General features: G+C 50.2%; 1 protein-coding gene across 2 annotated transcripts in view; it reads left to right on the forward strand.

Moving 5' to 3' along the window:
* The first annotated feature begins 645 nt into the window (after positions 1–645).
* Positions 646–15,725, forward strand: part of TCEA2 (transcription elongation factor A2) — a 132,853-nt gene continuing 117,773 nt past the window's right edge. The window contains exons 1-2 of one of the 2 annotated variants that reach the window (XM_063959204.1): positions 646–1,383; positions 3,160–3,222. In XM_063959204.1, the coding sequence (XP_063815274.1) occupies positions 1,201–1,383; positions 3,160–3,222 (246 nt within the window). In that variant the 5' untranslated portion in view covers positions 646–1,200. The remainder of the gene's footprint in view (positions 1,384–3,159; positions 3,223–15,725) is intronic. The other variant, XM_063959205.1, reaches the window with a different exon arrangement.

The following is a 15,725-nucleotide window of genomic DNA, read 5'->3' on the forward strand; positions in this document are numbered from 1 at the left end:
GTTATCGCTGACGTCAGAGACCCTCCTTAAAAACGCCTGGGCATGCCTGCATTTTTTCAGACACACCCAGAAAACTGCAGGTTTCCACCCAGAAACGCCGGCTTCTCGTCAGTCAAAGAGCGTCTGCATAGCGATCATGTTGTGTACCAATTTCTTTCACTATAACTCGCGCGTGCGCAATGCGAACGCTGCATATGTGCAGTCGTTCGACAATCGACCAGATTTCCAATCCTTATGAATGAGGACCTAAGAGCTTTATTCACACGACGGTACATCCAGACTCGCTGATTTTTGTTAGCAGTCCCATAAGGCTGCGTACAAAATTACACGAGTCAGAGCCAAGATTGGGCTGCGAGGTGGGCAAGTTGCACTGCTGTTGCCCGCTTTTCCACCAACAGCAACTTGTCACTTGTAACCACCTGTGTCGCCTGCATAGGGAGGGCGGCCCTGGGAGATCATGTGATTTCCCAGCGCCGCCCCTGCCGCGTCACTAGCGCGTCCCAACCCGGCAATTGTCGGGTTTGAGCGCTGTCTGCAGGGGCCTGTAGCACGGGTCGCAGCCGTGTCAGGCGACACGGCTGCGACCCGTGCTACGCTAGCGGAAAAGGGATAGGATTGACCTCCACCCCCTCTTAGTGTTAAAATAAAGCAATAGCACACTTCGTACTGTATGCTAGATTAAAGTGTTCTAGAGTTTATAACATTAATCATAGTCCATCGCGCTGCACTGCAGTCTATAATATGACACAATTCTCTGCAGCATCGGCATGTTAGTAACGCTCCGTACCTGTCTGCTTCACAGCATCAATAACAGACACGGAGCCGCGGTGCACACTGGGAAGCGTAGTTTCAAATGGTCCAGCACAGAGCTCCCAAAGGACCACGAAAGCATACCTAGACATCAAGACCCAGTAGCCCTTGCGGTTAAGGCGGTGTCACTCATGTTGCTTAGCATTGTGGGAGTTGTAGTCTTTAGCATGCGCGTTCACATAAGTACGCATGGGGAGATGCCGTACGAGGACTACAGGTCCCAGAGACTAAAGGTCTTGAAGACCCCCCGGACTGTTTGAACTGGGTTTTTCTGTGAAATCTAGCAGCAACCGAGAGAGGTTGCACTGTTGCAGACAGCCCGGGTGTCTGGGAGAGCCCGACGCGGTCGGCACATCCTCACCCCGAGAGAGTCCCTAGAGACTGATAACGATGGAGGCGAAGGGAGAGGAGGTTATTCGGATCGCCAAGAAGCTGGATAAGATGGTGGCCAAAAAGAGCACGGCGAGTTCTGACCCCCTAAATCATTCTAGATCCAAAGGGAGACTGTCACCCAGGCTGACTGGGTCTCCATACATGACAAAGATCAACGAAACCATTACACCACCCCCTGCTGTAATAGAGCCCATTGCTTTCTGGGGAACACCCTAAATCATAGGGGACCACCAAAATCAGTAGAGAACAAAGATGGGGAACATTATTATCTTTTTTTGTGTTACTATAAATCCTAACCTGTTCTCCCAGTCACTGGCAGACAGGGTATGCTGGGAATTGTAGTGTCACCACTTTGCTAGTCCCATGGGATGATCCTCTATTCTGTGTAGATTTATTTTAAAGGACGCAGTATTTTCCACAATGAAAGGAGAATACTGTAGGAAGACATGGGACACACACACACCTGACTATCCACTAACCCCTAAACTACTGAGAATGCAGGTGTAATTTGTTACAAGTCCCCCAAAACTAAAATAAATGCAGCACCCCCTAAATAGTGTTAGCTGTGACCTCGAGTGCTCTAGGTCTTAGAATAATGACATTAAAATACTCCTTAGAAAATGTTGGTAATAAATGCAAGGAAATTCCAAACTTACAGGACCCACTAAAATAGATGAAAGTCATGTTCCTTAGGAACCTAATTAAGGTCATATTTCAAATGAACAAACTTCACTAAAAGATGCCAGTATATTATGATTGGAACCTTCAAACAACTGATCAACTTAACCTGAGCGTTGTTGCTCTCTGATGAGAACAGTCACTTTTATTATTTGAATGACTCTCAGTATAGTGGGTCATTTCCGAAGATTGCATTAGACGGATTCACCTGAATTGAACAGGTGCAATGACCATAATGACTATCAATTTCGAATCAGTGGTGAATATGTCTAGCAAGGTTGATTTTAAATGCAAGTGTCCCAGCATCTTCCAAGTAAAGTTGCCTAGGCAGATCGCCTCTCGTGCATGTGCTGAATGACCACGTAGATGTCATACAGGATGTCGGGCTAGTTACCTTGTGCAAATTAACCCCAACTTCATTTTCTGAACTCTGCAATAGTACGATGTAACTTAAAAAAATGACATTGTTCTCCTTAATATACATATTTTGTTGGGCTCATGTAGAGTTGGACGGATGTGTGGCTTTTTTTTTAACCTAAAAAAACCATTTCCCTACTTTGCGTTCGCCCAGAAACGCCTGTGTGTATGCAGATTCTGTCGCATCTTATGCTTGCAACTCCCTATGGTTGAGAGATGGAACATAGGTGTGCAAGCACAGCCTGATTCTGTAATGCTGGGTACACCCCTGACAGATTGGCCAAATGATGCTAGAGCGCCACTGTTTTTGGAGATTAAAATGTACACAATTGTTCAGCATACAGTAGGCAAATCATTGCTGCTTTAAATACAAACGCTAAAGTGAACTATTGACAGAATTGGACTCTGACCGATACCATTCACGCTACATTTCCAGACAAATAAATAATTTACCGTCTGGTCTGAAAAATGTTATGCGGCAGTACTCGTACTATATCAGGACCTGAAGATACTGGTTTTGGCTTGACCGTTTGCCGCAGATACTTGGTCCAAATGGTTAGAATTTGGCTTTTAGGCCCGATTGTTGTGCCGTAAACAAAGCGCATATGTTACTGTTTGCTACTGGCATAAACCTGCTACATATACTTTTGTTACTGCGCTGGACACCTCTTGAGATACATCCAGAACAGCATACACAGGGACTTATGCGTTTTTTCTGGCTACATTATACATCTGCTATTTTTAATGCAAAATGCGTCCAGCTTTGCATGAGCCCCTGTGTTACTAAACCTCTGGTACTGTTGTCATTGTACAGTGGGGTCCCATATCGGAGGGCCTCACTACACTCCATTTCTCTTGCAGGATGGGGCTCTAGATCTGTTGAAGGAGTTGAAGAACATGTCTGTGACTCTTGACCTGCTGCAGGTAGTGTTTGTCGTATTCCAGTGACTGGTAAACATATACCCTATATGCTGTTATTTCACAGATGAGGGCCAGTATTTGTTTCTGCCTGTCGGATATGCTATGTACTAGAAGCCTACTATTGTTCTGCTTTTTTAACTGTACAAAATAATAATAATAATTTCTCAAACATCCATAAGGGATACTGGGGACACTTAGTACGATGGGTATACTGTAGACTGTGGTCCAAAGGAGCCGGTGCACTGTAAAACTTCAAACAGGGTGTGCTGCTCCTCCCCTCTATACCCTCCCACACAGCTCAGTTTAGAAAAATGTGCCCTCAGGAGAGGATACACACACACTCTGGAGCTCCAGAGAATTTTGCTTCCGTTTCTTTTAAACGTTTGGTATTTTCAGGTAGGCTGTTGGGCAACAGCCTACCTGCACCGAGGGACACTGGTGGTAGACTGACACTGGCCTCCTGGAGGTGCTGAGTCGGATCCCACGGTCCTGAGGGTTAGTGTACCGCAGGCATGGCGCTCTCTCGCACCCCAGCACAGAGCCTGAAGATCAAGGTGGTAAGTGTTGCCGGTCCCCGGTTGTTGGTACGGCATGGTCGCGGGGCGGGCATACGGACTCCCCCTGGGGTGAGCCCATAGGCCCCCCCGCGCAGACTGGCAGCGATAGTGAAAAAAGGTGCTTGTACCTCATTTTACTCTTTGTATGGGACTTTGCCAGTATAAATATGCAAGAAGCTCCGGCGCCATTGGAGGGAGCTGAGCTACCTGAGAGTGGGACCATTGGCTTCCTGGCGCCATTTCCTGCACTCTCAGCACTGCAGCAGGAAAATTAGCTCCTCCAGAGGATACTCCACAGCCAGACACTGGTACAGGGGTGTAGAAAAGGGTGAGAGCCCGCTGTGGGAACCTTATATTAGGCACCTCACACATAATTAGTCCATATTGCCAAACTTCTTATATCTCCATTATTAGATACAGGCTAGTGCTGGTCCCTCCTCACATACTGGGCTGGGCATGCTTGCTTGTACGTGTGTCTTTGTGTGTGATCGCAGCAGCAAATTTGTTAGCAGTTGGTCAAAACCATGGTGGTCATTCCGAGTTGGTCGCTCGCTAGCTGTTTTTAGCAGCCGTGCAAACGCTATGCCGCCTCCCACTGGGAGTATATTTTAGCTTAGCAGAAGTGCGAACGAAAGGATCGCAGAGCGGCGGAAAAGTTTTTTTGTGCAGTTTTAGAGTAGCTCAATACCTACTCAGCGCTTGCGATCACTTCAGACTGTTCAGTTCCTGTTTTGATGTCACGAACACGCCCTGCGTTCGCCCAGCCACGCCTGCGTTTTCCCTGGCACGCCTGTGTTTTTGCAAGCCCTCCCTGAAAACGGTCAGTTGACACTCAGAAACGCCCTCTTCCTGTCAATCACTCTGCGGCCAGCAGTGCGACTGAAAAGCTTTGCTAGACCTTGTGTGAAACTACATCGTTCATTGCAATTGTACGACGCGCGTGCGTGCCGTTTTTCCCCTCATCTCTGCACAGCGAACGAATGCAGCTAGTGATCAACTCGGAATGACCCCCCATGTGCACTGCAGGGGGGGCAGTTGTAACGTGCAGAGAGAGTTAGATTTGGGTGGGGTGTGTTCAAACTGAAATCTAAATTACAGTGTAAAAATAAAGCAGCCAGTAATTACCCTGCACAGAAACAAAATATCCCACCCAAATCTAACTCTCTCTGCAAATGTTATTTCTCTGACGTCCTAGTGGATGCTGGGGACTCCGTCAGGACCATGGGGAATAGCGGCTCCGCAGGAGACAGGGCACAAAATTTAAAAGTTTGACCACTAGGTGGTGTGTACTGGCTCCTCCCCCTATGACCCTCCTCCAAGCCTCAGTTAGGTTTTTGTGCCCGTCCGAGCAGGGTGCAATCTAGGTGGCTCTCATAAAGAGCTGCTTAGAGTAAAAGTTTTGATAGTTTTATTATTTTCAGTGAGTCCTGCTGGCAACAGGCTCACTGCAACGAGGGACCTAGGGGAGAAGAAGTGAACTCACCTGCGTGCAGGATGGATTTGCTTCTTAGGCTACTGGACACTAGCTCCAGAGGGACGATCACAGGTACAGCCTGGATGGGTCACCGGAGCCGCGCCGCCGACCCCCTTGCAGATGCCGAAGTAAGAAGAGGTCCAGAAACCGGCGGCTGAAGGCTTTTCAGTCTTCATGAGGTAGCGCACAGCACTGCAGCTGTGTGCCATTGCGCTCAGGCACACTTCACACCGGCGGTCACTGAGGGTGCAGGGCTCTGGGGGGGGCGCCCTGGGCAGCAATGTTAATACCTTTCTGGCTAAAAAGAATACATCACATATAGTCCATGAGGCTATATGGATGTATTTCACCCCTGCCAGGTCTCAGAAAAACCGGGAGAAGAGCCCGCCGGAATAGGGGGCGGGGCCTATCTCCTCAGCACACAGCGCCATTTTCCTACACAGCTCCGCTGCTAGGAAGGCTCCCAGGCTCTCCCCTGCACTGCACTACAGAAACAGGGTAAAAAACAGAGAGGGGGGGCATTTTTTGGCGATATTATATATATTTAAGCAGCTATAAGGAAACAACACTTATATAAGGTTGTTCCTATATAATTATAGCGCTTTGGTGTGTGCTGGCAAACTCTCCCTCTGTCTCCCCAAAGGGCTAGTGGGGTCCTGTCTTCTATCAGAGCATTCCCTGTGTGTCTGCTGTGTGTCGGTACGTGTGTGTCGACATGTATGAGGACGATGTTGGTGTGGAGGCGGAGCAATTGCCGGTAATGGTGATGTCACCCCCTAGGGAGTCGACACCGGAATGGATGGCTTTGTTTATGGAATTACGTGATAATGTCAGCACGCTGCAAAAGTCGGTTGACGACATGAGACGACCGGCAAACCAGTTAGTACCTGTACAGGCGTCTCAAACACCGTCAGGGGCTGTAAAACGCCCTTTGCCTCAGTCGGTCGACACAGACACGGACACCGAATCTAGTGTCGACGGTGAAGAAACGAACGTATTTTCCAGTAGGGCCACACGTTATATGATCACGGCAATGAAGGAGGCTTTGCATATCTCTGATACTGCAAGTACCACAAAAAGGGGTATTATGTGGGGTCTGAAAAAACTACCTGTAGTTTTTCCTGAATCAGAGGAATTGAATGACGTGTGTGATGAAGCGTGGGTTACCCCTGATAAAAAACTGCTAATTTCAAAGAAGTTATTGGCGTTATACCCTTTCCCGCCAGAGGTTAGGGCGCGATGGGAAACACCCCCTAGGGTGGACAAGGCGCTCACACGTTTATCCAAACAAGTGGCGTTACCGTCTCCTGATACGGCCGCCCTCAAGGATCCAGCTGATAGGAGGCTGGAAAATACTCTAAAAAGTATATACACACATACTGGCGTTATACTGCGACCAGCAATCGCCTCAGCCTGGATGTGCAGTGCTGGGGTGGCTTGGTCGGATTCCCTGACTGAAAATATTGATACCCTGGATAGGGACAGTATTTTATTGACTATAGAGCAATTAAAGGATGCATTCCTTTATATGCGAGATGCACAGAGGGATATCTGCACTCTGGCATCAAGAGTAAGTGCGATGTCCATATCTGCCAGAAGAAGTCTATGGACACGACAGTGGTCAGGCGATGCGGATTCCAAACGGCATATGGAAGTATTGCCGTATAAAGGGGAGGAATTATTTGGGGTCGGTCTATCGGATTTGGTAGCCACGGCAACAGCCGGGAAGTCCACCTTTTTACCTCAAGTCCCCTCCCAGCAGAAAAAGACGCAGTCTTTTCAGCCGCAGTCCTTTCATTCCTATAAGAACAAGCGAGCAAAAGGACATTCATATTTGCCCCGAGGCAAAGGAAAGGGTAAGAGACTGCAGCAAGCAGCCCCTTCCCAGGAGCAGAAGTCCTCCCCGGCTTCTGCAAAGGCCTCAGCATGACGCTGGGACCTTACAAGCGGACTCAGGGGCGGTGGGGGGTCGCCTCAAGAATTTCAGCGCACAGTGGGCTCACTCGCAGGTGGACTCCTGGATCCTGCAGGTAGTATCTCAGGGTTACAGGTTGGAATTCGAGAAGTCTCCCCCTCGCCGGTTCCTAAAATCTGCTTTGCCAACATCTCCCTCAGACAGGGCGACGGTATTGGAAGCCATTCACAAGCTGTATTCTCAGCAGGTGATAATCAAGGTACCCCTTCTACAACAGGGAAAGGGGTATTACTCCACGCTATTTGTGGTACCGAAGCCGGACGGCTCGGTAAGACCTATTCTAAATCTGAAATCTCTGAACCTGTACATACAAAAATTCAAGTTCAAGATGGAGTCACTCAGAGCAGTGATAGCGAATCTGGAAGAAGGGGATTTTATGGTGTCCTTGGACATCAAGGATGCTTACCTTCATGTCCCAATTTGCCCTTCACACCAAGGGTACCTCAGGTTCGTGGTACAAAACTGTCATTATCAGTTTCAGACGCTGCCGTTTGGATTGTCCACGGCACCCAGGGTCTTTACCAAGGTAATGGCCGAAATGATGATCCTTCTTCGAAGAGAAGGCGTATTAATTATCCCTTACTTGGACGATCTCCTGATAAGGGCAAGATCCAGAGAACAGCTGGAGGTCGGAGTAGCACTAACTCAAGTAGTGCTCCAACAGCACGGGTGGATTCTGAATTTTCCAAAATCCCAACTGATCCCGACGACACGTCTGCTGTTCCTAGGGATGATTCTGGACACTGTTCAGAAAAAGGTATTTCTTCCGGAGGAGAAAGCCAGGGAGTTATCCGAACTCGTCAGGAACCTCCTAAAACCAGGGACAGTGTCTGTGCATCAATGCACAAGAGTCCTGGGAAAAATGGTGGCTTCTTACGAAGCGATTCCATTCGGCAGATTCCATGCACGAATTTTTCAGTGGGATCTGCTAGACAAATGGTCCGGATCGCATCTGCAGATGCATCAGCGGATAAAATTGTCGACAAGGACAAGGGTCTCTCTGCTATGGTGGTTGCAGAGTGCTCATCTGTTAGAGGGCCGCAGATTCGGCATACAGAACTGGGTCCTAGTGACCACGGATGCCAGCCTGAGAGGCTGGGGAGCGGTCACACAAGGAAGAAACTTCCAGGGCGTGTGGTCAAGCCTGGAAACGTCTCTTCACATAAATATACTGGAACTAAGAGCAATCTACAATGCTCTAAGCCTGGCAAAACCTCTGCTTCAGGGTCAGCCGGTGTTGATCCAGTCGGACAACATCACGGCAGTCGCCCACGTAAACAGACAGGGCGGCACAAGAAGCAGGAGGGCAATGGCAGAAGCTGCAAGGATTCTTCGCTGGGCGGAAAATCATGTGATAGCACTGTCAGCAGTGTTCACCACATGATTGTAGTCCATTGGGAAAGACCTATGGTGGACATGATGGCGTCCCGCCTCAACAAAAAACTGGACAGGTATTGCGCCAGGTCAAGAGACCCTCAGGCAATAGCTGTGGACGCTCTGGTAACACCATGGGTGTACCAGTCAGTGTATGTGTTCCCTCCTCTGCCTCTCATACCCAAGGTACTGAGAATTATACGGCAAAGGGGAGTAAGAACGATACTAATGGCTCCGGACTGGCCAAGAAGGACTTGGTACCCGGAACTTCAGGAGATGCTCACGGAAGATCCGTGGCCTCTACCTCTAAGAAGGGATCTGCTTCAGCAGAGACCGTGTCTATTCCAAGACTTACCGCGGCTGCGTTTGACGGCATGGCGGTTGAACGCCGGATCCTAAGGGAAAAAGGCATTCCGGAAGAGGTCATCCCTACCCTGGTCAAAGCCAGGAAGGAGGTGACTGCACAACATTATCACCGCATTTGGAGAAAATATGTTGCATGGTGTGAGGCCAGGAAGGCCCCGACAGAGGAATTTCAACTGGGTCGATTCCTACATTTCCTGCAAACAGGATTATCTATGGGCCTCAAATTAGGGTCCATTAAGGTTCAAATTTCGGCCCTGTCGATTTTCTTCCAGAAAGAATTGGCTTCAGTTCCTGAAGTCCAGACTTTTGTAAAAGGAGTACTACATATACAGCCCCCGGTTGTGCCCCCAGTGGCATCGTGGGATCTCAATGTAGTTTTGGATTTTCTCAAATCCCATTGGTTTGAGCCACTCAAATCGGTAGATTTGAAATATCTTACATGGAAAGTAACCATGCTACTGGCCCTGGCTTCAGCCAGGAGAGTGTCGGAATTGGCGGCTTTATCGTATAAAAGCCCATATCTGATTTTCCATTCGGACAGGGCAGAATTGAGGACGCGTCCTCATTTTCTGCCTAAGGTGGTATCAGCGTTTCACCTGAACCAGCCTATTGTGGTGCCTGCGGCTACTAGCGATTTGGAGGATTCCAAGTTGCTGGACGTTGTCAGAGCATTGAAAATATATATTTCAAGGACGGCTGGAGTCAGAAAATCTGACTCGCTGTTTATACTGTATGCACCCAACAAGCTGGGTGCTCCTGCTTCTAAGCAGACGATTGCTCGTTGGATTTGTAGCACAATTCAACTGGCACATTCTGTGGCAGGCCTGCCACAGCCTAAATCTGTCAATGCCCACTCCACAAGGAAGGTGGGCTCATCTTGGGCGGCTGCCCGAGGGGTCTCGGCATTACAACTCTGCCGAGCAGCTACGTGGTCAGGGGAGAACACGTTTGTAAAATTCTACAAATTTGATACCCTGGCTAAAGAGGACCTGGAGTTCTCTCATTCGGTGCTGCAGAGTCATCCGCACTCTCCCGCCCGTTTGGGAGCTTTGGTATAATCCCCATGGTCCTGACGGAGTCCCCAGCATCCACTAGGACGTCAGAGAAAATAAGAATTTACTCACCGGTAATTCTATTTCTCGTAGTCCGTAGTGGATGCTGGGCGCCCATCCCAAGTGCGGATTGTCTGCAATACTTGTACATAGTTATTGTTACAAAAAAATCGGGTTGTTTATTGTTGTGAGCCATCTTTTCAGAGGCTCCTACGTTATCATACTGTTAACTGGGTTCAGATCACAAGTTGTACGGTGTGATTGGTGTGGCTGGTATGAGTCTTACCCGGGATTCAAAATCCTTCCTTATTGTGTACGCTCGTCCGGGCACAGTATCCTAACTGAGGCTTGGAGGAGGGTCATAGGGGGAGGAGCCAGTACACACCACCTAGTGGTCAAACTTTTAAATTTTGTGCCCTGTCTCCTGCGGAGCCGCTATTCCCCATGGTCCTGACGGAGTCCCCAGCATCCACTACGGACTACGAGAAATAGAATTACCGGTGAGTAAATTCTTATTTTCTCTAACGTCCTAGAGGATGCTGGGACTCCGAAAGGACCATGGGGTATAGACGGGCTCCGCAGGAGACATGGGCACTTTAAGAAAGACTTTGACTCTGGGTGTGCACTGGCTCCTCCCTCTATGCCCCTCCTCCAGACCTCAGTTTGAGACTGTGCCCAGAGGAGGATGGGTGCACTGCAGGGAGCTCTCCTTAGCAGGAGACTCAGGAGAGCTCCCTGCAGTGCCCAGAGGAGGATGGGTGCACTGCAGGGAGCTCTCCTGAGTCTCCTGCTAAGAAAGTATCTTTGTTAGGTTTTTTATTTTCAGGGAGCACTGCTGGCAACAGACTCCCTGCATCGAGGGACTGAGGAGAGAGGGAGCAGACCTACTTAAATGATGGGCTCTGCTCCTTAGGCTACTGGACACCATTAGCTCCAGAGGGATTGGAACACAGGTTCGTCCTGGGCGTTCATCCCGGAGCCGCGCCGCCACCGTCCTCCTCACAGAGCCGGAAAAAAGAAAGAAGGCTTCAAAGGCGGCAGAAGACTTCGTGAGCTTCACTGAGGTAACGCACAGTACTGCAGCTGTGCGCCATTGCTCCCATACACCTCACATACTCCGGTCACTGTAAGGGTGCAGGGCGCAGGGGGGGCGCCCTGGGCAGCAATATAAACCTCTACTATGGCAAAATGAACTATATACATGTACAGTTGGGCACTGTACAGGTATATTAAAGAGCCCCCGCCATGTTTTACATATTTTGAGCGGGACAGAAGCCCGCCGCCGAGGGGGCGGGGCTTCTCCCTCACCACTCACCAGCGCCATTTTTTTCTCCACAGCACCGCTGAGAGGAAGCTCCCCGGACTCTCCTCTGCTTGACAGACGGTGAAACAGGGTTTTAAAGTAGAGTGGGGGGGGGGGGGCACATAATTGGCGCGCATATATATATATACATATATATAACAGCGCTACTGGGTAAACATTCTGTGTTTTTTCCTGGGTCATATAGCGCTGGGGTGTGTGCGGGCATACTCACTCTCTCTCTGTCTCTCCAAAGGGCCTAAACCTGTCTTCAGAAAAGAGATTCCCTGTGTGTGTGTAGTGTGTCGGTACGCGTGTGTCGACATGTTTGACGATGAAGGCTCACCTAAGGAGGAGGGGGAGTGCATTATTGTCAGGTCGCCGTCGGCAACGCCGACACCGGACTGGATGGATATGTGGAATGTCTTGAGTGCTAATGTAAATTTATTACATAAGAGATTAGACAAAGCTGAGGCTAGGGAACAGTCAGGTAGTCAGACCGTGCCTGTCCCAGTGGCACTGGCACCTTCCGGGTCTCAAAAGCGCACATTATCCCAGATCACTGACACAGATACCGACACGGATTCAGATTCCAGTGTCGACTATGAGGATGCAAAGTTACAGCCAAAAGTGGCTAAGGGTATTCGCTACATGATTATTGCTATTAAAGAGGTTTTGCATATCACGGAGGAACCCCCTGTCCCTGACACGAGGGTACACATGTATAAAGAGAAAAAACCTGAGGTAACCTTTCCGTCCTCATATGAGCTAAGCGAATTGTGCGAAAAGGGTTGGGAATCTCCAGACAGGAGATTACAAGTTTCTAAGAGGATTCTTATGGCGTATCCCTTCCCACAAAAGGACAGGATACGATGGGAATCTTCGCCTAAAGTAGACAAGGCGTTGACACGCTTATCAAAGAAGGTAGCACTGCCATCCCAGGATACGGCTACCCTCAAGGATCCTGCTGATCGTAAGCAGGAAGTTACCATGAAGTACATTTATTCACATTCTGGTACTATTATTAGACCGGCTATGGCATCGGCCTGGGTTTGTAGTGCTGTCGCAGCATGGACAGATTCCTTGTCTACGGAGATTGAGACCCTAGATAAGGATGCCATTTTAATGACCCTAGGGCATATCAAGGATGCTGCGTTATATATGAGGGATGCTCAAAGAGACATTTGTTTACTAAGCTCCTGAATAAATGCTATGTCTATTTCTGCTAGGCGACTCTTGTGGACCCGGCAGTGGACGGGGGATGCCGACTCAAAGCGGCATATGGAGTCATTGCCTTACAAGGGGGATGAGTTGTTTGGTGAAGGCCTCTCGGACCTTGTCTCTACTGCTACAGCAGGTAAATCGAATTTTTTGCCTTATGTTCCCCTGCAACCTAAGAAGTCGCCGCATTACCAAATGCAGTCCTTTCGTTCCAATAAAAACAAAAAGGTATGGGGGTACGTCCTTTCTTGCCAGAGGTAAAGGCAGGAGAAAAAAGCTGCACACAGCTAGTTCCCAGGAGCAGAAGTCCTCCCCTGCGTCTGCAAAATCCACCGCATGACGCTGGGGCTTCCCTGGGGGAGTCAGCTCAAGTAGGGGCACGTCTTCGATTTTTCAGCCACATCTGGGTTCATTCACAGGTGGATCCCTGGGCAATAGAGATTTTCCCGGGGATACAAGCTGGAATTCGAAGAGGTGCCTCCTCGCCGGTTTTTCAAATCGGCCCTACCAGCTTCTCCTTCTGAGAGGGAGTTAGTGTTAAATGCAATTCAAAAATTGTGTCTTCAGCAGGTGATAATCAAGGTTCCCCTTCTGCAACAAGGGTAGGGGGGTATTACTCAACCCTGTTTGTGGTCCCGAAACGGACGGTTCGGTCAGACCCATTTTGAATTTAAAATCCCTGAGCCTGTACTTAAAAAGGTTCAAGTTCAAGATGGAATCGCTCAGAGCGGTCATCGCCAGCCTGGAGGGGGGGGATTGGATGGTTTCCCTGGACATAAAGGATGCATACCTTCATGTTCCGATATTCTCTCCTCATCAGGCGTTCCTGAGATTTGCGGTACAGGACTGTCATTACCAATTTCAGACGTTGCCGTTTGGTCTTTCCACGGCCCGAGGATTTTTACCAAGGTAATGGCGGAGATGATGGTGCTCCTCCGCAAGCAGGGTGTCACATTTATCCCATACTTGGACGATCTCCTCATAAAGGCGAGATCTCGAGAGAAGTTACTGGACAGCGTTTCACTGTCTGTGAGGACGTTACAGCAACACGGCTGGATTCTCAATATTCCGAAGTCGCAGCTGGTTCCTACAACGCGTCTGACCTTTTTGGGCCTGATTCTGGACACAGACCAGAAAAAGGTTTTTCTTCCAATGGAAAAGGCTCAGGAGCTCATGGCTCTGGTCAAGAACCTATTAAAGCCAAAGACGGTTTCAGTGCATTACTGCACACGTGTCCTGGGGGAGATGGTGGCGTCTTACGAGTCCATCCCCTTCGGCAGGTTCCATGCGAGGACTTTTCAATGGGACCTACTGGACAAGTGGTCCGGGCCTCATCTACAAATGCATCAAAGGATCGTTCTGTCTCCCAGAGCCAGGGTGTCACGAACCTCGGGCAGCGGCGACCGCGCTTGTCCCTGCGGGTGGCCTGGTCTGCCCGGCGCCTCTCTTCCCCTGACGGTCTCCGGCTTCAGCGGCGGGTCGGCGCTGCTCTCCGGCGGCTTCCCGGAAGCAAGGACGCCGCCATCACAAGCGAGGGCAAGGAGGCGGAGCAGGTCTGACGTCACCTGCCTGCTCCGCCAATCAGGCTAGGGCGGGGAATTTAAAATCAGATACCAGGCAGAGATCCGGTGCCTGAGTATCTTCGTTTCTCCTGCGGAAGCTGTGATTCCAGAGCTCCCTCGTCCCTGCAAGCATCCTGTGCCTCCAAGCATCCTGAGCCTCCAAGCATCCTGTGCCTCCAAGCATCCTGAGCCTCCAAGCACCTCCGTGCCTCCAATTACCTCCGTGCCTCCAATTATCTCCGTGCCTCCAATTATCTCCGTGCCTCCAATTATCTCCGTGCCTCCAATTATCTCCGTGCCTCCAATTATCTCCGTGCCTCCAATTATCTCCGTGCCTCCAGTTATCTCCGTGCCTCCAATTATCTCCGTGCCTCCAAGCACCTCGTGCCTCCAAGCACCTCGTGCCTCCAAGCACCTCCGTGCCTCCAAGCACCTCCGTGCCTCCAAGCACCTCCGTGCCTCCAGTTACCTCCAAGCACCTCGTGCCTCCAAGTGCCTCATCCCTCCAAACACCTCCGTGCCTCCAAGCACCTCCGTGCCTCCAAGCACCTCCGTGCCTCCAAGCACCTCCGTGCCTCCAGTTACCTCCAAGCACCTCGTGCCTCCAAGCACCTCATCCCTCCAAACACCTCGGTGTCTCCAAACACCTCCGTGCCTCTAAGCACCTCCGTGCCTCCAAGCACCTCCGTGCCTCCAAGCACCTCCGTGCCTCCAGTTACCTCCGTGTCTCCAAGCACCTCGTGCCTCCAAGCACCTCATCCCTCCAAGCACCTCGGTGTCTCCAAACACCTCCGTGCCCCCAAGCACCTTCGTGCCTCCAAGCACCTCCGTGCCTCCAAGGGCCTCCCTGCACTCCCTGTACTCCCAGCACCTCAGTGCCTCCAATACCACAGTGTCTCCAATATCTCAGTACCCCAGCCTTCAGTATTTCTACAAGTCTTGTCTTACAGGAGACCTTCAAGAATTCCTCTGGGCCTCCCGCCTGCCGTCTTAGTCCTGCATGAGGAAGACCTACATCCGGCCATCTCTACTACGACCCAGTGGCGGTTCCTCTTCCCGGTCATCGGAAGAAGCCCCGAGTCCACAACACTCCCAAACCAGGTCAGTGACAGTATACTCAGGCCACATGGACTCGGGGAATCGGAACACGGACTCGAGTGCCATTCAGAACCTGGCTTCTCGAGTGCAAAGTCAGGAAGCAGCGCAAGGCCAGGTGATGCAGTACCTCCAGCAGTTGTCCGGGCGTCTGGATCAGATTCAGGCGTCTCTGGCCTCAGTAATTCCGGCACCTGTTCCAGTAGTCGCACCAGTTGCCGTTGCCAGCAATGTTCAACCATCGGCCGGTGTCACTCCACGCCTTCAGTTGCCTACTCCGTCCCGCTATAATGGGAATCCCAAAAATTGTCGTGGTTTCTTGAACCAATGCGAGGTACATTTCGAGCTACTTGCACACAACTTTCCTACAGACCGGTCCAAGGTAGCATATATTATTTCTCTGTTGGAAGGTTCTGCTTTGGATTGGGTGTCTCCATTATGGGAACGATCTGATCCCATGGTTTCCAACTACACCAACTTCATCTCGTCCTTTCGAAGGATTTTCGACGAGCCCGGCAGAATGACCACTG

This window comes from Pseudophryne corroboree, chromosome 3 (assembly GCF_028390025.1).
Source record: "Pseudophryne corroboree isolate aPseCor3 chromosome 3, aPseCor3.hap2, whole genome shotgun sequence".
In the NCBI taxonomy this organism is placed as follows: domain Eukaryota; kingdom Metazoa; phylum Chordata; class Amphibia; order Anura; family Myobatrachidae; genus Pseudophryne; species Pseudophryne corroboree.